Source organism: Camelus dromedarius, chromosome 14, assembly GCF_036321535.1.
Source record: "Camelus dromedarius isolate mCamDro1 chromosome 14, mCamDro1.pat, whole genome shotgun sequence".
Lineage (NCBI taxonomy): Eukaryota > Metazoa > Chordata > Mammalia > Artiodactyla > Camelidae > Camelus > Camelus dromedarius.
In genome coordinates, this window is record NC_087449.1 from 31,568,283 (window position 1) to 31,592,752 (window position 24,470).

General features: G+C 42.2%; 1 protein-coding gene across 1 annotated transcript; it reads right to left on the reverse strand.

Annotated features, from left to right (window-relative positions):
* Window positions 1-836: 836 nt before the first annotated feature.
* On the reverse strand, window positions 837-23,630 carry TTC4 (tetratricopeptide repeat domain 4). The gene is made up of 10 exons (XM_010984589.3): window positions 23,450-23,630; window positions 22,733-22,850; window positions 21,795-21,956; window positions 18,058-18,135; window positions 16,517-16,641; window positions 12,615-12,701; window positions 9,975-10,192; window positions 9,305-9,386; window positions 4,100-4,182; window positions 837-2,032 (listed from the first exon to the last, which is right to left on the reverse strand). The coding sequence occupies exons 1-10, from the start codon at window positions 23,558-23,560 to the stop codon at window positions 1,930-1,932; spliced, it is 1,167 nt and encodes a 388-aa protein (XP_010982891.1). The 5' UTR covers window positions 23,561-23,630; the 3' UTR covers window positions 837-1,929.
* Window positions 23,631-24,470: the final 840 nt, after the last annotated feature.

Here is a 24,470-nt window from a genome sequence, read left to right on the forward strand (position 1 = left end):
CACTGGTCTAGTGCTACCAGTCTGCATGGGTGTGCCCCTGGGTATAGCTGAGTTAAGACCTGGTTATTGAATAATTACATGCCGGGCACTGCACTGAGCACTTTGCACACAGTATCTGCATAAAAGGGCTTCAGACACCTGAGAGGGGAACAGGGAATCATTTTACAGATGGAGTAGGCTCTGCACACAGTCCCTCAGTCACAGTCAAAGCAAGTCAGCATCACCAGGATCCTACCTGTGGTCTAACAGACTGCCATTCCAAGTCCCTTCCTCCTCTATCCCACCCCAGCCAGAGCGGGGCAGGGCCTGAAGAGAAGGCGGAGCAGAAGCGGCTGAGGACCTGGCTGCCAGGATTCTTAAGAAAGGGCTGGGTGACGGGGAGGAAAGTCACATAAGGACCATTCTCAGGTGCATATAGTTTTGAACGTACAATTTGCCGTCATCTGACATCTCACCCCAGCTCACAGTGTCCAGAAGGGGGCAGGGTAACTAGTCTGTGTTGCAGATGAATACGGCGGCAACTTGGAACCTGCTTTGTCCCATGGGAGCGTGGTGGCTGCTGCAGGAAAACCTGCAGCACCTGTCATGATTGCTGTGAGCCAAACGTGAGCCTCTTGCACAAAGTGCCGAGTCTAGCTGGTAAGTGAGAGAGGATGGCCTCAGCATGGCCTAAGCCAGGCTTAGGATGGAGGCTGGACTTCAGCTTCCCGGCCACAGGCAGGGGCCTGCATCTGGAAGAAAAGCTGCCTGGTTCTCTGTGAGTATTCCACAGCAAATTGCCCTTCAAAGACACAGCACCAAACCCCAAAGGAGTCTATCTTAAGGACAGCAGCTGGTTTCAGTTTAATGATGTATTAGTTAGCTTTGCTAGTAACAAACAACCCCCAAATCTCAGTGCTTATTACTACAACAAACATTTCTTTCTCATTCATGTTAGTCAGTGGCTGCAGGCCAGCTGCTTTAGCTCTGCTCCACGTGTCTTAGCATCCGGCAGCCAGGCTGAAGGAACAGCCCCTCTCTGGGAAACATGTTCTCCTGGCAGAGGGAAAAGAGCAGGAGCCCACCACACAATGACTCTGCAAGCTCTGTCTGGACACGTCCACTCACATCCTTTTGCATCAGGAGCAAGGAAGTACACTCCTCCCTGGGGAACGGGGTGAGCACTGCAAGGTAAGGACAGACAAAACCCTCCAGGAAGGAAGAAGCAAATAGCTGCAGAAAAAATACCACCTATGACAACGACTCAACACGCAAAAAGATTTTCCAGTTTAAAAGGCACAAAATCCTAAAATGTGAAAACTGGAGAGGAACTCAGAGTCCACTATCCCAAGTATGTCACAGTTCTCCATACTGCAAAGATGAGGAAAAGTGGCAAACTTTTTAGGGGTTCTGCACGACCCCAGTTTGTAGGTCTTTACAGATGCAGAAAGAGGACCCGGTTTTCCAGGCCCCATCTCACCCCACGGCATCCCCACCGAGCAGCCCTCTGTGCTTATGAAATAACGGGAGGCCCGAACCTCTCAGCTTTAATACCTTACAATTACATACATGGTTTGTGTATACATGAGGCCTCTGACTCCACAAAGGTTCAGAACCATGTCACTGGATCCTGAGTCAGCATCCACTGGCCAGTGTGCTCCTCAGGTCAGTTGCTGTGTTCTGGTCCCTACAGAGATGGAGGCTGGTGGTTGACACAGCTCACAGTGAGTCCAAGGAGATCATGACCAAGGCATGGAGTTTTGTATCAAAAGAGGAGAGTGAAGACCAGCTGGAACTTAGCACTCTGACCAGAAGAGGCTGCAGTTCAGGAAGTCAGCAGCAGCTCCCCAACCACGATGTGGGGAAGGCTTGTCTCCAGGGTGACAGAAATGATGTCTGGACTCCAGGCTGAGGAGGGGGAGGGAGAAGATCCAGGGGGGCCTGGCTTAGTCACTTTACCTGGCGCACCTTTCTCCCCTGGAGATAATTCCTGCAAAAAGCAGAGGATCCTACACAGACCAGAAATGCTGGCGTCAGGGCTTTTACAAAGTACCTGCAGTAAACACAAAAAAAGAAAGGGGTTAACTGAACTGCAATCTTAATCGTCCATGGATCATCCCAGTAACAGTCAAGGTGAACCTTTGGATATGAGTCAACATTAAAATGCAAGTTTAGCACATTTGTTTGGTTGTTTATAAATCTGCAAATTAGCATGACCCTCTCCCCCTTACAACCTTTGGGCCAGTCCTCTAGCATCATATCTGTCTGTCACTAAATGTGAAATAAAACAAGAACATGGTTCCATTTCTTCATTCAACAGCCAGAGCCCAGAGTAAGCGAGGCCCATGCTGAAAACACAGATTAAACTACAAACAAAAACCACCATCCATGCTCTCAAGTCCTGAGGGGAGAGAGAGAAGTAATCAATGACAGCAAGGCACAACTGTGCCAGCATTTGTAAGGTACAGTGTTAACCCAAGGGACGTGATTCCCTCTATGGGAAAGGGGAATCAGGAAAGACTTCTGGGAAGATGCCGTGTCTGCACTTGCTTTAATTTTTGGTGGGGCATGAGAGCGCAAAAGCCCGGAGGTGCAGGTCACTAGAGCATTTGCAGTTGTTGGGCATAAAGCAAATGGAGTGGGCAGGTCGGAGAGCAGGCAAGGCCGTGGCCTCCTTGGTCGAGAGGAATTAGCATCACCCAGAGGGCTTGGGTCTGGACAGGAGGCCTATATCTTGGCCCAGCACCCAGTTCAGGGTCTAAAGTTGCCATAAACCTGTCCTGGCTAGCCTCTTGCCTATGCTAGTCAGTTAAAAAGTAATCACTTCCAATGCATTTACACTTTCTGAGAAGCATGAAATTGGTTTTCCTCCACAGATCAGTCTGCTTTCTGTTTAGATTTCGCTCCCATTTTTGGGGAGATAGGGTAGAGTAGACCTCAGGCCTTTAAAGAATTCTGGGTAATTTGCTATAGAGAAAATGAATAGCTAAAAATTTGTCTATAAACTAGAAGGGAGATTTGAAGCCAGAAAAAAAACACTGCCAAGAGAAGTCATCGGTCGTATCTGAAGGAATCGTCACCCCCTGCCTGCCAAGCCAAAGCAGAAGCACCAAGACCAGTGGGACACCTGCACTGAGTCAGTCGATAGATCACCAGTTCTCACCCCATTCTACCTCCTACACTTGCTTCCAATCCATCCCCCACATCATGCCTCTTTAAGTACACTTAAAATCTGCACATCACTTGGTAAATTGTACCTAAACACCCTTGTCTGTGGCCCCATATGCCCCCATCAGCATACAGTTCACGCCCCTTCGTAGGGCATTCAAGGCCTCTGCCCTTGGCCTTCACCCAGTCCTCCAGCCTCATTTTCCACCGCGCCCAACCACCCTCATTCCTCTAGCACATCAGGCTCTTTTAGCCTTAATGCAAGACATTTACTCTGCTCAAAGCTTAGGGAAAAGTAGCCCAAGAGTCAGCTTTAAGCTACTGAGGGCATCCCCTTACTGTCCAGGAACACCCCTCCTCCCAAGTTGAAGACAGACAACTGCTAAATCCAACTGGCTGCCACTGTGACTAACAAAGGTGCCCTTTTGTGGCACGATCACCCTTCACAGTTTATAAGGGTTTACACTTTAATTCCTACTCTCTCAAATACCTGAAAAACACAAAGGCAAGAGTCATTATCCCCATATTAGAGATGAGGAAACAGCCCCAAGGAGGCAGCATGTGCTCAGAGTCGCATGGTCAGTAAATGATGGTGTTTGACTTCAAGAGCCAGTGTTCTTTTCATATAACAGCACTGGGGACACAGGCACCACTGGGAGCAGAAGGGCCATCCTGGCTGTCTCTGGTACAAAAGCCAGGTAGCTTCTTCCTTCTCAGGCTCCTGTCTGAGAGTGTCGTGGCTGTGGTGCAAATGGCTGAGTTGTCAGCACTGCAGCCGTTTGGCCAGTGGCCTGCACCAGCCTCCACGGTTGCTGTCTCACGGTTCTGAGTGCGGGGAAGGAGGGAGGGGAGTACGAGGCAAACACTCAGCAGCAGATGAGAAGCTGGCTGGATTGCTGGGACGGTGCCCGAGTGTCTTCCCTGGCCTCTCAGCCTCAGGAAAGCGGCTCACCTGGGCTGCTGCAGCACTTGCAGCAGGGTGCTCTTGGGAGGCACCCGGTATAGTTCTGCCCTGGCCTCATCCTCAAAGTAGACCTACAAGGTGAACAGAGGAGCAGGAGTCAGATGTGAATAAAGAGCTTCAGCAGCACGAGGCGTATTGAGGCCAAGTCTAGGGAAAAGGTAAAGAGACGGCATTATTAGTGAATGCCTCCTTTACAGAGTTGTGGAGTATAAAGCACTCAGTCCTCCCCTGTGACACTAAGAAAGGTAATACTGGCTCCATTTTCTGAAGACAGAGACAAGGCTCACAGAAGGAAAATAACTCACCAATTAAACTCAGCTAGTAAAAAGAGGAAGACGCAAGTCCAGGCCTAGGAGCCTTCCCTTCCCTAACATTCAGTCCTAGCACTATCAGGTGTGGGGAAGGAAAGCAACAGTGGCCCAGAGCAAGGGAAGAGAGACGTCCACACTGGGGACATCCCTGTGCAAGTATCAAAGCCCAAGCAGGGTGAGGAAGATGTCTGCGTAGGAGGGCTGCTGGTGGGTGAGGAGTGTCAGAGCCTGGACAGTGGAGGAGGGCTTCCTTGCTGGGGACCGGCCAGCTAAGGGTGAGAAGGGCAGCCACTCACAGCAGGGGGTGGCCTGCTGAGGGGAGTGAGGAGGTCGTTCATGCAGGATGGCCGAGCAGTGTGGGGTGTCAGGGTGTATGTAGGATGAGAAGGGCTGCTGCCTGACTGGGGGAGTCAGGAGGCCAAGTCGGGTGAGAAAGATTCCCCATGGGAGAGGGGACACTGGTGGGACAGGAGGGGGATTAAGTACAGGGGACTAATCAAATAAATATACTAAAAATAAAAGAAGCCACGTTAAAAATATAGGAAGGGAGAAAACTGGTCCTGTGATGCAGGGTTAGAACTGGAGATACCAGTGAGAGTTCATGTTTTCATACACATACACACGGCCCTGGAGCAGTGAGCACTTCCCTCCCTCGCCTCTGTACTTACGAGTATACCTACTACTAGATCTTGACTTCTAAATACCGTTTTCCACTAAAAAGAACCAGGGTTCTAGAGCTGGGGCAAGGAAAGCACAATTTGAGCCTGGAACATCTTTTGACAGAAAGCAAGGAAGTGCTTTAAAAATGGAAACAAGTTAAAAGGACACAGAAGCAGATTTGAAGGCATTCCCACTGACCAAATCTGGGACAGTTTGAGCATAACATTCATAGTAATAGATTATAGCACAATGAATAAAATAGGAAACCATAAATCCACTGATATAAACAATTATGTTGAAGGTTCAATGAACAATAAGATACTTATATTGTTTCAAAGTACCTCCCTTATAAAATACTAATTACAAAGGGGAAAAGAGTAACTTTGCAGGAGAGAAGCCTGGCAGACCCCTACCTCAATCAGGTGATCAAAGTGAACACCATCAATAAAGGAATGTTTGAAATTATGTGTGCCTGACAGGATACAGGGAGAACACAGCATCGCTTCTGTGATATTCTGGTCAAATATGCATAATCCAGGTCATAGTCACAGGAAACACAAGACAAACCTACACTGATGGACTTTCCACAAAATAACTGGTCTATAATCTTTAGGAGTGGTAAGATCAAGAAAGCTGCAGAAAGACTGAGAAAGTGTACACACCAGCACTGCCACAAGAACACGCAGCAGCTAAGCACTGGATCTCAGGTAGACGGGCCCTGGGAGAGGACTCAATCTAGCTACAGAGACAGCCTGGAGGGCCTGTGTGACTCAGAGGGAGGCACAGAGCCCACTGTCAGCACATGAACAAAAGTAGCGGGTCCAGCTATGGCAGACATTGTCAGCGTGTGCACCAGACGGTGCCACAAGAACATGCAGTGGCTAGGTGCTGAATCTTGGGCAGTCGGGCCCTGGGCAGGAGTATGCGGTGATCATTTCCCAGTGGAAGCACCCCAGCTCCCCACAACTGAGCACCAGATCTGGGGTGGATGGGTCCTGGGAGAGGTCTGCCACAGAGCCCAGGTCCCAGATGTAGCACAGCCACCTTGAATCCCACAGCCACAGGGCCCTGACCCTCAACCCCAGCCTATTCCACACCACAGGATGGTTTAACATACATAAATCAATCAATGTGATAAGCCACATTAACAAAAGAAAGGACAAAAACTACACACGCTCATCTCAATAGATGAAGAAAAAGCATCTGACAAAATACAACATCCATTCATGATAAAAAGCTCTCACCAAAGTGAGTATAAAGGGAACATAACTCAACATAATAAAAGCCTTTTATAACAAACCCACAGCCAATATAATGCTCAGTGGTGAAAAGCTGAAAGCATTCCCACTAAATTCTGGAACAAGACAAGGATGCCCACTCTCATCACTTCTATTCAACACAGTAATGGAAGTCCTAGCCACAGCAATCAGGCAAGAAAAAGAAATAAAAGTTATCCAAATTAGAAGGAAAGAAAAAACTCACTATTTGCAGATGACATGAGATTCTATACAGAGAACCAGAAAGTCTCCACACAAAAACTATTAGAACTAATAAATGAGTTCAGCAAGGTAGCAGGATACAAAGTAATATACAGAAATCAGTTGCATTTCTTTACACTAACAATGAGATATAAGGAAAAAAAGTTAAAAAAAAAAACCCACTTAAAATCTCATCCAAAAAAAAAAAAAAATACATAGGAGAAATAACCAAGGAGGTGAGAGACCTATACACTGAGAACTATAAAACACTGACAAAGAAAACTGAGGTGATTCAAAGAAATAGAAAGACATCCCATGCTCTTGGATTGGAAGAAAAAATGGCCATACTACCTAAAGAAATCTACAGATTTAATGCAATCCCTATCAAAATACCCATGACATTTTTCACAGAACTAGAACAAATAACCTAAAATGTATCTGAAACCACAAAAGATCCAGAATTGCCAAAGCAATCCTGAGAAAAAGGAACAAAGCTGGAGGTATAACCCTTCCAGACTTCAGACTATACTACAAAGCTACAGTAATCAAAACAGCATGGTATTAGCACAAAAACAGATATAGAGATCAACGGAACAGAATAAAGAGCCCAGACACACACCCATACACCTACAGTCAACTAATCTGCAACAAAGGAGGCAAGAATACAATGGAGAAAAGACATCTCTTCACAGCAAGCATTGTTGGGAAAGCTGGACAGCTACATGTAAATCAATAAATTAGAACACTCCCTCACACCATATACAAAAATAAAGTGAAAATGGTTTAAAGACCTAAATATAAGACATTACACCATAAAACTCCTAGAAGAGAACATAGGCAAAACATTCTCTGATATAAATCATAGCAATATTTTCTTAAGTCTCCAAAGGCAAAAGAAGTAAAAGCAAACATAAACAAATGGATCTAATCAAACTTAAAAGCTTTTGCACAGCAAAGGAAACCATCAACAAAATGAAAAGACAACCTACAGAATGAGAGAAAATATTTGCAAACAATGTGACTGACAAGGAGTTAATATGCAAAATATGCTCATACAATTCAGTATTAAAAAAAAACAAACAACCCAACCAGATGGGCAGAAGACCCAAATAGACATTTCCCCAAAGAAGACATACAGATGGCCAACAGGCACATAAAAAGATGCTCAACATCACTAATTATTAGGGAAATGCAAATCAAAAAACCACAATGAGGTTATCACCTCACACTGGTAAAAATGGCTATCATCAAAGTTTACAAATAATAAATGCTGGAGAGAGTGTGGACAAAAGGGAACCCTCCCACACTGTGGGTAGGAATATAAATTGGTGTGGCCACTATGGAAAACAGTATGGAGGTTCCTTAAACAACTAAAAATAAAGCTGCTGTATGATCCAGCAATCTCACTCTTATTCATAAATCCAGAAAAGATGAAAACTCTAATTCAAAAAGATACATGCTCCCCAGTGTTCATAGCAGCACTATCTACAATAGCCAAGACATGGAAACAACCAAAGTGTCCATCAGCAGACAACTGGCTTAAGATGTGATATGTATACACAACGGGCTATTACTCAGTCATAAAAAAGATGATATATTGTCATTTGTAGCAACATGGACGGACCTAGAGAATATTATACTTACTTAAGACAGAGAAAGACAAATACTATATATCACTTATATGTGGAATCTAAAAAACAATACAAATGAATCTATATACAAAATAGAAACAGATTCACAAACACAGAAAATGAACTTATGGTTACCAAAGTGGAAAGGGAGGGGGAGAAGGATAAACAAGGAGTATGAGATTAAGATATAAACTACTATACATAAAATAGATGAGCGACAAGGATTTACTGTATAGCACATGGAGCTATGTTCAATTATCTTGTAGTAACTTATAATGGAAAATAATCTGAAAAAAATATATATATATAACAATCACTTTGCTGTAAACCTGAAACTAACATAATGCTGTAAATCAACTATATGTCAATTAAAAAATTAAAAAATAGTATGTACAAGAAAAAACATTAGTGGGAAAATTTGTGAAAAGTGAATGGAGTCTGAGGATTAGCTGGTACTAGTGTATCAAAGTCAATTTTCTGATTTTGATGATTGATCAGAATCATGAAAGAACGTGTGCTTGTCTGTAGGAAACAGACACTAAATTATTCAGGGGTAACGAGGCATCAGTTGGCACCTGACTCTCAAATGGTTAGAAGACAAATTCTTTGTTCTGTAAGTTGTGATTATTTTTTTCAAAATTACAACAATGGAATGTTATTCAGCCTTAACAGGAAGAAAATTCTCACATGTGCTAAAACATGGATGAACCTTAAAGACAGCACACCAAGCGAAATAAGCCAAATACAGGAGGACAAATACTATATGACTCCACTTACATGAGGCACCTAGAGTAGATAAATTCAGAGACAGAAAGTAGAAGGGCAGATGCCGTGGGCTGGGGGGAAGGGGACATAGGGAGTTACTGATTGATGGGTACAGAGTTTCACTTTAAGATGATGAAAATGGAGTCAGACGGTGGAGATGACTGCACAACAATGTGAATGTACTTAACACTACTGAACTGTGCACCTAAAAATGGTTAAAATGATATGTTTTATGTTCTGTATATTATACCACAATTTTAAAAGGCAGTGAAACCTCACTGCACCACCTGTCCCCACCCCCCAGCCCCTGCCAATTCCCACAGAAGAACAAAATAAAACTTCTCTTACCTCTAAATTATCAGGGCAGTATTTTTGCTCTAAATCCCAAGAGGGCGTTTCACCAAACATCACCATTAGATGATCAATAAACCTAAGGAGATATGACATGTACTTTCTGGGTATCAATAACTCATGATCTGTTTTCCCCCATCACAGTCCCCAGACATCAATCCACAGAGATATCAAGAATGTATAAATCATGAAATGCAGGCTTAATCCATTTTGACAGCAGTGCCCAAAATGTGTGAATCACTATGACATAGTAATTCTCTTTGAACTGACTGAGGATTAACAACATTCTTACATTTAGCCACATTCTAAGCATTAACCCTATGAAATCACATGTTAAAATGGATAGTTTTATGCTTTCTAATAAATATACCCTTCAATTACTATGCATGTACTACCTCCAATGAGTTCATCTCTCACCAGAGACAAGTACCAGTGCTTGACCAACACTGTACTATGGTGTTACTCAGCAAGAGGGTGAGACCGTGTCTGTCACTGCAAAGCTACTCAGTGAAAGGACAAATCAGCTATGTGATTATGTTAAAACCAGACTCTGTCAAACCCTCTCTATTCTCTTCACTCCTCAACCAAAAATCCACCTGTCTCTCAAGCCAAGGCAGCAGGGAAAAGCACACAAGCACGAGCAGAGGGTACCTGGGGAAGGAAGTACCTGGAGTCCTCGTGAAAAGCAGAGATGAAGTCCGACTGGGCATATTCCGGGTACAGAAAGAGCACAGGCCAGCTCAGTCTGCCCTGGTCATCCACACTCAGCCTGGCTCCGTAAGGGTTCTCAGAATTCAGCCCATTCAGGACAAGCTCACTGAGACCTTCTGAGGCTGAATCTTCATCCTCTCCGGCAGCTTCGGAGATTAGCCTGATGTTCCTAGCCTGGGTCAAAGGCAGAAACACACACACACCCCTTATGTGTGGAAGGATGCAAACCCCCATCACTAAAACAGAGAAACCATACCACTGCGAGCTCCCTGGGGGCCAGCTCTACACGTGATTCATCTTCATTATCCCCGAGGCCTGGCACAGAGTCGGCATCGCTCGTTTAACTCCCCTTTACTAGGCATCTACCACATGCTAGACTGTGTCAGAGATGAGCTAGACATGGTAAAAAGTACAGCATAAAGTAAGAAGTAAAGCTGTGGAACTGCAGACCATGAATAATTAATTCAGCCTGGGGGTTGGAGGTGACTGGGGGATGCTAGGCCTTGAACAATGACTTTGAAAGGCAGAAAAATTGAGGAGCAGGGGTGTGGGAAGGGCATTCTACCCCAAGAACAGCCAAGGAACAGCATGTGCAAAGGTATAGGAAAGATCATGAGTAGCATGTATAGAAATGGCAGATGTTTCACTTTAGCTAGGACATGGAATACTAAAAATAATGTACACACTGACTTAATCTTAACTGTCTCATGGAAATAAGGATAAATCAAAGATCTGAACAGTAGTCACCTCTTGGGTATGCTGGGTGGAAGCTCCTAAGGCTAGCACCCAAGGAGAAAATCATACAGAAGCAAAATCATCTTGATCTATCTCCTAAATCAGGGGTTGGCAAACTTTCCCTTAGAAGGTCAGATAAGAAATATTTTAGGCTTCACAGGTCGAATGGTCTCTGTTGAAATTACTCAGTTCTGTCATTGTAGTGTAAAAACAACCACCGGTAACACATACACCAATAGGCAGGGCTGTAAGCCACGGCTGCAAGCCACGGCCGCAGCTTGCTGACCCCTGCTTTAAACCATTAAAATATAGTATATATAGCTTTGTGTATACTAGTGTTGAGAGTAATTCTTACATACACTGAAATTTGAGATACAGTTAGGTTAAAGGAGAGAATCAAAATAAAGTCTGTAAGCAAATGTCTGGGTCGTCCAATATTCTACATTTCAGAAAATGACCAAATCATTCTAGAGTATTCCTTTCTCTTTAATTTGTTAATGTGTTAACAGATTGCTTGTTGTGGGGAGGGACCAGTGCAGTACATTTTAGTAATGTGTAGTTCTCAGAGTCAACAAGTACCTATAAATGGGTGCATAATTTAACTCAACAAAGAATGAAACCAATTCCATAGGTTGTCTTTTTGTTTTGCTTATGGTTTCCTTTGCTGTGCAAAAGCTTGTAAGTTTAATTAGGTCCCATTTGTTTATTTTTGCTTTTAATTTTATTGCTTGGTAGACTGCCCTAGGAGAACATTGCTAAGATTTATGTCAGAGGATGTTTTGCCTATGTTTTCTTCTAAGACGTTTATAGTGTCTTGTATTACGTTTAAGTCTTTAAGGCATTTTGAGTTTATTTTTGTGTATGGTGTGAGGGAATGTTCTAACTGCATTGATTTACACGTGGCTGTCAGCTTTCCCAACACCATTTGCTAAAGAGACTGTCTTTACTCCATTGTACATTGTTGCCTCCTTTGTCAAAGATTAATTGACCAAAAGTCTGTGGGTTTATTTCTGGGCTCTCTATTCTGTTTCATTGATCTGTATGTCTGTTCTAACTACTATATATAAAATACATAAATAATAAGTTTATACTGTATAGCACAGGGAACTATATTCAATGTCTTGCAGTAACCTATAATGAAAAAGAATATGAAAACGAATATATGTGTGTGTATATATATATGCCTGAACTATTAGGCTGTACACCAGAAATTGATACAACATTGTAAATTACTTCAATAAAAAACAAAATAAAATAAATAAAATAAAAAAGAATGAAACCAAGAACCTACCCTACAATCTCATAGCAGGTTTACCTCCCCTGTGAAGGCAAGGTTCAACAGGTGACGTGTTGGGTATCCAGATGAAAGCAAGATTTGGGTCAGACTACATTCATTTAAAACACAAGAAAGAGAGGGAAGGAGAGGCCGAGTTTTGTTGTTGTTATAGTTAGAGGAGCAGCATCCTAAAAATTCAGACTCCCTCAGGATGCGGTATAACACAGGGGCCAAGAGCAAGGGTGCAGCTCTGACACATATTAGCTGTGTGGGCTTTCTTCATCTCTGAGACTATGTGCTCATCTAGCAAAACAGGAGCAAAAAGACCTACTTCAGAAGGCTACTGTGAAGATTAGATAGTGCTTAACCCACAGCAACTATTCAGGATCTGTTACCTGACCAACACATGGACACAAGTGGGAGAGCTGACCGAACTCAGAGGGCCTGACTTGTCACACTGCTTCACCAAAAGCAGAAAGAAAATGAACAAATCATTCAGGTAAAGCATCCCCAGAAAGGTTGCCAACAGGCTACAGGATTAGTGGACTTCACAAGACCATAAATGCCTAAGGTTTGAGAACTCACCTTGATGGCCTGGAGTAAAGCCTCATTCTGATTCTGCTCCTTCTTTTCTTTCAGCTTTGCTTTCCTTATGTCTCTCTGTTCAGTTCGCTGAAAATGAAATTCAGATGCATCAGCTCCAGGGACCCTGCCTCCTCGTCTGTTACCCCCGCCTGATCCTAAATGACTATTTCTGATCTCTATTCAACCCAGGCTCCTGTATCAAGGGATACCAGTGGCTGGATTCAGTTCAATAAACACTTAAAAAGCACATGTCTAGGTGCCAGGACCAGTGGCAGCAGAAATGTTAAAATGTACAGTTCCCACATCCAAGGAGCTCACAGTCTACTGAGAGGGTCAGACACGTTAAAGGTCTGTTACATGTCACCCTGGTGGTGTGAACCAAGTGCTATGAAACACAGAGGAGGGAGTGACAGAATCTGCCCCATTGAGGAGGTGGGCTCAGATAGAAACTAGGTGAAAGAGAAAGGCATTCTTGGTTGAGGGAATGACATCAGGGCCTGTTTTGTTGGGTTTTTTCGTTTTTTGTTTTCTCAAAAAATCTTATATATCCTGGCTCCTCCCTTACTTATTCAGAACAGTCCCTCAGAGCTATCTGAGAGACTATATCTAGGCCTTAAGTCCCCAGTTAAGTCTGCTGAATAAAACTTAATTCTCAACTTCTAGGTTGTGCTTTTATTTTTTCAGTTGACAGTTCTTAGAACATGTTTAAAATAACTGGTTTAGAGGAGGGAGAGTACAGCTCAGTGGTAGAGTGTCTGCTTAGCATGCACGAGGTTCTGGGTTCATTCCCCAGTACCTCCACTAAAAATAAACATCTAAACCTAATTACATCCCCCCCAAAAAAATAAATAATAATTTAAAAATATAAGTAAATAAGTAAAATAGCTGGTTTAAAGTCTCTGTCTGTTAAGTACCATGTCTGGGCTTCCTCAAAGACAGTTTCTACTGATTTCCAGCCCCCACCCCGGGTATGGGCCATGCTTTCTTGATTTTTGTAATATTTTGTTGAAAACTGCAAACTTAAAATAATATATCATGGCAACCCTGCAAATCACATTCTGTCTCCCCTCCCCAGTGTTTGCTGTTGCTGCTGTTATTATTTAGTGACTTCCTTAAACTAATTCTGTAAAGCCTGTATTCTCTGTTGTGACTACTAACGTCTCCAGTCAGTGAGCTTAGTGGTCAGGTAATGACTGGACAGATTTCCCTAAATGTCTGAAGCCAGAGAGTGTCCCAGTCTTTGCCAACGGGCAGTGCATGCTGGGACAAGCCTTCGACAATCACCCTAGCAGTCAACTGTTGGGCCTCCATCTTCACTTCCTGCTTACACAGAGCTTCCAAAGCAGTCAGAGGTGAGAGCTCAGGACCTTCTTAGATCTTTACTGAGCACACATGTGACTGCCTAGAGTCCCAGGAATATGCTGGAGCTTTTCAAAGCCCCTATACAATCTCATTTCCCAGCTTTTCCTTTTAAGATTTCTGGTAAGCCTATTGTTTGCTTCAACAGTTTTTCACTGACTCAAGCAGCTGCAACCTTAAATAACTGCCTTGAATTGTTTTTAACAAATGCCTCCCCCACCCACCCTCTATGAAAACACTTCTCATACTGGGATAGCTCCAAGATGGGTCAAATAAAAACAGCTTATGAGTGGGGTCTCCTAGGGAACCACCAGATGGTCAAATAATGACAGCCCTCTGGAGTGGGGCTTTGAAGGAGCTCTAATCCTGTTCTGCCTCCTCTGGTGGCTGCCAGGCTGCTCAGTTTCACTATGATTGTGGGCTGTTGGCTTTCAAGGCTACTAGGAGGAGATGGGAATAGGGCAAGTTAAAATGCCACAAAGCTTGCTATTCTCGTGAAGGTTCAGCCATTTTTCTTGAATGAACACTCCCTAGACTGTTGCAAGCCTTTGGTTCATTTCAGAGTTCTGAAAAAGTCAATTCTGACCATTTTTGCCAGTTTTCCACTGACTTTACAGAGAAGAGAATTTTTGTAGGTCTTTAGTTGACTGTTTTTGCTGACGTCACCTTTCTTTACTGATTTCTTTATCTACTTATTATTATCAATTACTCTGAGAGAGGGATGTTGCCATCTCCATCTCTCTGTACTTTTGTCTCTTCCTTCTTTGAGTTGTTAACTTTTTGCTTCATGTACTTTGAAGTTCTGTTATTAGGTACATATACATTTAGAATTATTAAATATTCTTGATAAACTGACCTTTCCATCATTTAAAAAAATGCCTTGCTTTATCTCTGGTAATACCCATAGCCTTGAAGTCCATCTTGTTCAACATTAAGATAACCATATGAGGTCTGTTGCTTACATATTACAAGCACATGTGAATCCAGAATCAATTTATACTCAGATAAAAGGGAATAATCCTGACACTCAGCAAGCAATGTCACCTATACCTAGGTCAAGCTTTTGGACCCTGAAATCTCTCTTTAATTATGCCTGTGCTGCAGGACCTAGAAGCTTTCATTTAGCTCCCATAAGGGCTTTTCTGTGGTAAGCTTAGCAATGGCCTTCCACAGTAGCCCTCTGGACACTCTCTCCTATATATACCATTTTTAGAAATTCTGGCTCACACCCAGTTACTTAGGCTTAGAATTCTGTTACTGAGCCATGTGGGTCTAGACATATCTATTTTTCTACCACTTCACATGACTAGAATGACTTTGACTAAAACTTATCCCTGTTCAGGGCCATCTCAAGGCTCCCTTGGCACTGAAAATTTCCATTCCGTAGTATAAGCAGTGAAGAGAGACCTGGACAAGGAATCAGAAGAGCTCAAGTCTTGTTCCAGGTTTGTACTGAACAGACATGTGAGGCAGTAGTGCACAGGGACTGAGAGTGTGGACTCTACAGCCAGACTCCCTGACCCTGAAGCCCAGCTTCGCCAGTTGTGTGACTTAGGCAACTTCCTGATCTCTCTGTGCTTTAGCTACCTCACTAGTGGAAGGTGAATTAGAGTACTGCCTACCTTACGGGGTTGTGTGTGGTTTAGCTGGATTCATGTAAGTAAAGTTTTTTAAACAGCACTGGAACATACACACAGTAAGTGCTATCTACATGCTGGATATTATTTTTGGTAGTGACGGTAGTCTGTTATTATTGTTTTTATCATCATTGTTGCTATTATGTGCCAGAATGTAGCATTTCATTAGCAAGTTATAGGTGTCGATGCCAGGAGCTACACAGTATTACAGAAGCTTAAGGTTTTGCTTAAACGTTTAACTGTCCTTTCCCCTTCTCTCTTTCAATAACTTTACTCAGTGTGCATACTAGACTATGGCAATAGTCTATTTATTCAAATCAAAATAGCCACAGATTTATCAAGTCCTTACTAATGTCAAGAAATTTGCTAAGAAATACACATACACACACACACATTCTCTCTCTTTAATCCCTAAAAAAACCTTTTGTATTATGTTCACTATATTCAAAGAGGGGACTTGAGTTTCAGAAATATCAGGAAGTTGCCCAAGGTTATATAGATCTGCTTTCTCCCATCTGGAATGTTCTCCCCCACATCCCCAAGCCAAGTAAACTCTTGTTCAGTCTTCAAGAGATTAGACTCAGGCATCACATCTCTCAGCAACCTCTGCTACCCCCATTTCTGCCTTGCTTTTGACCAGGGCAAAGTTAAATACCACTACTATATATACTATATATTCTTCCTTGCTTCTATCATGTTATAACTGTTTATTTACTTATTTGTTTACTTATCTGTATCCCCCAGAGTCCCAAGGGTAGGAACTGATTTTGGGTTTTAAAGGAGAAAAAGTTTACAGTGACCCAAGACACAATCTGGGTAATGCTAATTAATTAATTAATTAATTAATTAATTAATTAATTAATGCTAATTAACAAATGCCAACTGGCTACTGGTTTTGCCACCAACCTTTAATTTGTCTGCTTTAGCCCTCATCTCCAGAAGCTTCTTCTCTGTGGCATCTATTTGCAGCCCCTCATCGCACCAGCTCACAGCCTCCGCATAGTTCTTCAGTTCCAAATGGCATAAGGCACCTGTAGAAGCCAGCACCCTTAGTATCCCTGGACAACATGCATGGAAAGAGCCATCTTTGAACAGGACTCCCCACCTCAACCAGCTACCAGCCAGCACTCTGAAGGGAAAATGCATGACAAAGCCCCTTGTAGTGCATTTCCCAGACAAGGAAGAGTATTTTTTGTATCTTAGAAATTCAGTTCAAAACTCCTGTAAGCCTGGTGTCAAGGACTATTAAAGAAGGGAAGGCTACAGCTTAGTGACAAAGAACATAGTCTTTGGAATCAGACAGATTTGGGCTGGAAATCTGGTTATCATTTACCAACTACACATTAGACAAAGAACTGAGCAACCCTGAGCTTCAGGTTCCTCATCTATAAACAAGATTAAAGCCCCACTCAGATGACTTTTTTTTAAATGGAGAGAAAAAATAGAATTTGCCTCAGTTATTCATAAAAGCAATAGCAAGACCAAAGACACTAGGTCTCTCCAAAAATTGTTCCTGATGGCTACCAGTTTAAGCTGCCTCTCCTTTAATCATGTTTTTTCCTCCAGTTAGCCTCTTTGAACTTTCCACAGTATTTAAAAATAATAGAACTGTAAGGGCTTAGATGTCAACAGAATCCAACCTCATCTTCCAGAAGTGGGCAAACTGATACTCAGAGTGGGTGTCTTGCCAAAGTCACACTGCTAAGGTAAAATTGACAATTCAATCAAGGTATTTCCAGCTATGGCCAATTTCACAGGACTACAGTCAATTTACTTGCCCTTCTTTGTTTAGTACTTTCTCTGCGTATAGCTGAAGGACTTAACCCCCTCCCCAACCATGAATACTTAAGGAAGCATAACTTTGATAAAGCATTTTAAGTTAATCCATGGGGATATAGAGATTAATATGTGATGAATAAATTAAAGTTTATAAAGTAACTTTGAACTTCTCAAAGAAAAGGTGAAGTACAAAAATAATAAAAGCACTATCATTACCTAAAAAGGTCAGGCTACAAGAGAAAAAAATAATCTGGAAACATCTCAGCACTCGTGTTATCGGCAAAAATCCCATAACTTCTCTTTTAATTAATATTAACATGGCATTTGAGATCTTGCCTTTCAATCAGCTAATTTGGAAAAAAAATTCCAATGTGGCTTTTGGAACTGCTTTGTTTTAATTAATTTTACTCTTTATTAATTTAAATCGAGTAGTTTCAATTTCTCCACAAATTCTTAAAACACAGAGGGTTGGATTATTCTGTGGGGAATTCTTTTAAAAATGGCATGTTGCTATTGATAAGGACCAGGAACTTAATATCAAGATTGCAAAAATAAGGTGACTTCATTAGTATCTTAGCACTTTTAATACCAAAGCTTAAAACATTTCTGGTGCAGTGTGTGCCAACTTTTCCATAATGATAATCATACTGTCACTCTACAAGACTTACCTCTTACTACTGCTTTGAGATGGCAGGGTTTTAGTTTTCTGGCAGCCGTTACATCATTGAGAGCAGAACGAAAATTGCCTAACAAAACACCATTTAGTAAAAGAGAAAACAAGTTTTGAGTTCAGATTATTTCCCAAATTTTGTGTGTGGAAACAAAAACACTCTTCTACAGTCTTGGAGAAATATAAACCAGAGCAATTGTTTATGGGAAAAAAAAAAATAGTTGTGCTCATCAAGAGCCTCGGAAATGTTTGTAACATCAGGCAACCTACTGAACAACTATAAATGGCTAGTAAGCACATGGAGAGATGCTTAACATCACTAACGACTAGGGAAATTAAAATTAACATGAAACTGGTAAAAATTAGATACCAGTAACATCCAATATTGGTGAAGATATGGGAAAAGGGCACTCTAGGAGTAAATCAGAGAGCAAATTGGCATGGGCTTTGTGTATACACTTTGACCCAACAATACTCTTCTAAGAATTTATCCTTAAAAATGTTTGTAAAATTGTGCAAGGATAAATGTAAAAGCATGTTAACTGAAGCATTACTTTTAATTGTGAAAAGCTGGAAATAACCTAAATATCCTCAATTCAGTAATGATTAAATAAATTATGGTAACTCCATACTACTGAATTCTATGTAGTCATTAAGAAGAGTAAGATAGATCTGGTTGGCTGGAGCCCAGCAGCAAGTGTGAGTCAGTCAGAATCTGCTTCCAGGATCCAGAGATCCAGAGAAGCTGGGGTCAGAGCAGGTAGCTCCTCAAGAGTTACTGATATGAAATGGCTGAGAATGGAAAAAACTGTGACCAGAGACCTATAGCAATGAACAAGGAACAATATAATGGAACTTCACAAACGTGTCTTCAGTGAGTGAAAAGAGAAGGGATCGGGAAAAAAGGCAGAATATTGTCCTGTGGAGACAGCCACTCATTACCTTCCAGTATTTTTCTCTGGAAATCCTAGTAATCTTGAAGGAATGGACCTCAGAGTAAAGAGTTTTCCATTACCTTTTATATAAACCTAATTTACTAATTTTAGAAATCTTCAACAACTTCCTATTCCCTGTCACCTGCTCTATCAAAATGAATTAAATTTAGAACATTATAGGAATAAAAGGGTAAGATAGAGTTGCACGTAAAAGGCACAACAGGATGTGTTAAGCGGTGGGTCAATGTGTAGAGAAGTCTATCTTTGTAAAATAAACAAACCAACATAAATATACAGACACATGTACACACACATATATATTTGTAAGTGCGTTTTAAAAAGGTGTGCAATCATACACGCTGGTTATCCAAAGTAGGAGGCATGAGGTAGATTTTCACCTTTAGTTTATCCTGTAAATATTACTTAATTAACAGTTTGGTATTTACCTACTAATTTCACTTCTAAAACCCTAGCCCAGGGGTTAGCAAAATTTTTCTGTAAAGGGCTATACAGTAAATATTTCAGACTTTATAGGCTACATATGGTCTGTTACACATTCTTCTTTGTTTTACAATCTTTTAAAAATGTAAAAACCACTTTTAGCTCACAGGAGGCCAGGGATCCAGATGTGGCCTGTGAGCCAGTTTGCCAAATCCCGCTTATCCAAAAGAATAATTAGAATTATTGGAAAAACTTTATTAATAACTTTGTTCATTTTTGCATTACTTAAAAAAACCTAAAAGCAGCTACATACTCAACAACAGCAGAATAGTAAAGGAAATAGTGTAAAGAGTGGTATATCCATATGATGCATCTTTATGCAACTATTAAAATAGTATTCACAAATAATTTAATGCTAAGTGAAATTGTTTATGTTACAAAATTAAGTGAAAAGAACTAAATACAAAATTGGAAGAACAGTATGATCTGAACTATGGAAAAAATACATATAAAAGAAATCCAAAAACTTCTGCTTAAAGGCAGTAGACTGAACACGTGCATTTAACTCTACCCCTACCACTCCCCCCACCCCAAAAAGCCATAAACCCAGAGACAAGAAGAATGAGAAGAACACAGAACACATTTTAAAGCTGGAAAACAAAGAGACGGGCTAAATGACTAATCAGGCTTGAGAAAACTGAATTCCAAGCCAGCAGAGGGAAAACTCAAAAGCCACCCGAGCTGTACTGCAGAACCTACAAAGCACTCAGGACTGAGGAATCGACAGCACCAGGTGCCGCTCCAAGTGTGGGTGAAGGTGTCTTCCGCTTGGTGTATTCTGAATCAGAACTGATTCTGCATCCTAATCCTAGCACTGTGTACCCTCAGATAATTCATTTGACTACATTTATTATATTTACTACAGTTTCTTACTGTGATAACTAGGGATAAAACTGTTAACCTCACCTATCTTACATAGTTGCTATGAGGTCAAGAGGGAGAAAAAATGTGAAAGTGCTTTGGAAGCCATACCAGTGACATCACTTAAGGAATGTTTCTGATTATTATGCATTTGCTCCTCTGGTATAGCACACACACGTTTTTTTCCTTGCAAGTTGCTTTTGGTCTTACTAGCCCTATACATGACATTCTTTAAGTTCCCCCAGGACAGGAACTATGTAGGTCTTGTTCACAGTGCAGTGCCTACTACACAGGAAATGCTTTATATTTAGTAATCGACTAAGTAAATGAATGAAACTACTTTAGGGAAAAGTCAGGTCTTACTCATTTCTATGATGCTAGTGCCTAGCACAGAACAAGAACTCAGTTTGCTGAATGAAAAAAATGTACTCCTCCAGAAGTTAGAAGACTGGGTTTTTAGTACAGGTTTTGGCACTAACCAAAAGGTCCCTCTCTGGGCCTATGTAAAATGAGGGGGCCAGTTAGCTCAAATAATCTCGAAAGTTATATACCACTCTTATTTGGGGGATTTTATAATGAAACAGGCTAAGGGAGAAAACACCTGGAGCAGATTACAACTGGGGAGAAACTCCGCTCAAATGGTGTTGAGTCCCAACAGGCTTAGTCCAGCCAGACTGCAGGCTTATTCCCTGCCAGCCCCTCAGAAATGCCTGAGGTCATTCCCTGGTCCTCTCTAAACTCTGTGATACGAAACACGGGTCTAACATGACCAAGACTAGTCACCAGCAATAATGCCACCCAAATAATCAGTGTTCCCCAAAGTCATGTCTGCAGAACAGCACTCCATGTTAGTAAGTGTTATCTGCAAAGGGGGCTTATGAAACCTGTGAATCACAGGGTAAGGTTCTTTGCTGTAGGTTTTCTCAGTGTTAACATACTAATGTGCACTGCAAATCTCTAATGAAGAAGCAGCCCTTTCCAAATTTACTTGTCCAAAGAATATTTTTTACTTCAAATGTCCCACAGAATACTCTGAGAAATTCTCCCCTGGATTAATATAGTTTCTCTCACACAAAGAACTCTATTGCCTTAATTCTTCTAGCACCCTTGAAAAGAGGCTAAAAGGCCAGAAAAAAAAACCTTTTGTTTTGAAAGCGTAGAAGCATTTTGGCTCAAAAATCCGAGATCATACCAACTCATGTATTAAGGCATTTGATGTTACTTATTTGGTTCAGATAGTAAGAATTACACAATCTACCTGGTTCCTCTTTTCACGAAGTCTACCTAAAACAGAGTTCAATTAGAGTAAACTATCCTTGGTTTCTGGGATAAGCAGCCCCTCTTCCTCTGACACTCTCAAACCCTCCACCAGCCATCATATAATGGTTTTTATCATATGCTAATTTTTTAGAAAGGACTAAATAATGGAATAAATTACCCAGATAGTACTGTGCTGCCGCCCGGTTGGTATAAAGAACAGCATTCAGCTCAGGGTCTGCACATTTCTTCTTTAATCCTTCGGTATATGAAATCACAGCTTTCTTATAGTCTTTTTCTTTAAAGTAATCATTGCCCTCGTCTTTATAGGTCCTGGCCTGTTCTATAGAGAAGAAACAATCACTATTTCCTATTTTTTAAAGGGCTTATTAAAAATAAATTCTAAATCATGCAATAATGTAACATATGATAAACCAAACAAGAAACCAACAGGATAAGAAAACTTAAAAATGCTATAAAACTGGGTATTAACATGGAGAAATAAAGTTACAAGTACTTAAAGCTACAATCAATTCCAAATATCTTATAAGGTAGATTATTAAGTGCTTACCAGAAAAAAAAAAAGTATAAAGGAAAAAGTATACTTGTCCTAGCTCTTGAAGAGAGGACTGGGTTTTTTTGTTTTTTGTTTTTTGTTTTTTTTTTAATTACTGAAGAGGGGAAATTACACTTCTGCTATTGTGTATGTTGTTCCACTCCCTGGAATGCAGATTTCTCTCCTCACCCTAGCAAGAGCCTACAAAACTGTTAGAATTCAGTTCAAACTGCTGATCAATTGAAAGCCCACTCCTACCTCCCCCACCTTTAGTGTTTCAGCAGCACCTAGTATATAGCTACATGTTGGCTCTTATCACACACGTTTGTCCTGATTCTTTATGACAGTTTGGCCTATCCACTGGTATGTGACCTCTGAGGGCAGTCTTATTCATGCCTGTATACCCAATGCCTAGCATTCAGTAGGTATTCAAGTAAGTATACATGGGATAAATAGTGACAAGTGAGCTCAGGCTAACTACTACTTGTTATCAATCAGAACATTTCTGACTTTATCTCAATTCAATGGAGGATCAAAACAAATGTCAAAGTCATTGAAGATACCTTCTGGAGATCGCTCTTCATCAAAAATAATTGACTGGAGGCAAGCCAAGTCAGGATTCTCTCTGGGATCAATTTCTGATGGCGCTTTCTTCATAAACAGGGGGATTTTTTCAAATTCCTGGAGGTTGTTAAGAGAAGAATGAACTATACGAATAGGAGTTTCCACTAAGTAGCTCCAGTTCCATGTCTCTATATTAAAAGTTTTCTTACTCATCATGATTTGCAAATCATCATGATTGAATATATCTCTCCCCATTCAGGCCTCAGTCTCCCATTTGTAAAATGAGAGTGTAAGATAATAATCCCTAAAGATTTTTCAGTTCTCACATGCTTACAGGAGTGGTAGTAAATTGAGCGCTCACATGTTCCTAGCACTTTACCCACCCTCTCTCTTCAGCTTCCCCACAATCTTCGGAGACTGGTGCTACAGTTTGGGGAATTTTACAAATGAGACGACGGGCTCAGAGAAGTGAAGTAACTGACCCAGTATCACAGCCAGTAAGTGGTGGAGTCACAGGTTTCTGACTCCAAGACCTGGACACCTAAATGTACTGGCAGCTTAAGAAGACCTTCAAAACCTGGAGGCCGCTTTTTAACACTCAAGTAGAAACCACCTATCCGCTGCAGCGCCAGAGGTCGGGGGTGAGGGACGTGTCTCGGCCACAAACACACACACACACACACATACACTCGTGCGGAATCCCTGGGCCCGCCCACCTCCTCCCACTGGTCCTCATGGAAGCCGCCGCGGTAAGGCTGGCTCTGGAACTTTTCCAAGAACGAGTCCATGGCGTCGGCGGCGGCGGCCTCTGGCTCGGGCAGCTCCATGTCAGCCCCTCCGCGACCCAGCCGCAGCCCAGACCCTGAGAGCAGCTCGGCAACTTCCGGCGGCGCGGGTGCCCTTCCCTCAGTCTTCCGGGCCGCAACGGGCCGCGCGTCTGGCGTTCCGCAGTTCTGGGGGCGTGGCCGACCCGACTCCACCCCGCCCCGCCCCCTCCTTCAGCAAGCGCCTGCCCGGCCCCGCCCTCCCCTAAACTGTGCCTCAGCCCCGCCCTCCCGAATACTCGTGGTCGTGGGTAGGCCCAGTGCCCTATAATACCCCACTATCACTTCGTTCACTCATTTGTTCACCGTGTCAGTCTACAAATAACTTCCTAAGCTCCTTCCGTGTTTCAGGCCTAGTCTAGTTGCTGGGTGTACACTGCTGGGCAAAGCACGTAAAACCCCTGCCCTCTAGAAGTTGATAAAGTAGAGGGAAGAGACAGACAGTAAAACAAGTAAGATGTGAGAGTTGGTCAGGTGGTAGCAAGAACTATGGAAGAAAAGTTTTAAAGAGGGTGGACAGGCATTCAAGCAAAGAAAGAGGCCTGGGATTGGCCAAGGAGTGTCTGGGGAAGAGCATTCCCCCATGGAGGCAATAGAGAGGGCCAGGGGTGGGGGATGGGGCAAAGAGTGTGAGTAGAATGTAGGTGGAAGGGATAATGGGCCCTGATTCTTAGGGCTTGGGTTGGCCTTTAGAGTGCAATGGGACCTTTTGGAGAGTTTTGAGGAAAGGAATGATGTGCTCAGACTAGTCTATTTCTGAAGTTAACCACCCTTACACCTGGCCCCCACAGCTGAGATGGAAACAGGGCCTCTGGGCCAGGTGTGCCTTCCGGCAGCCGCTGGGTTGCCCAGCAAATGGCCGTGGGGCCTGAATAAGGTGCTACAGTCTTGGGAACTCACAGCCTATTCTAGA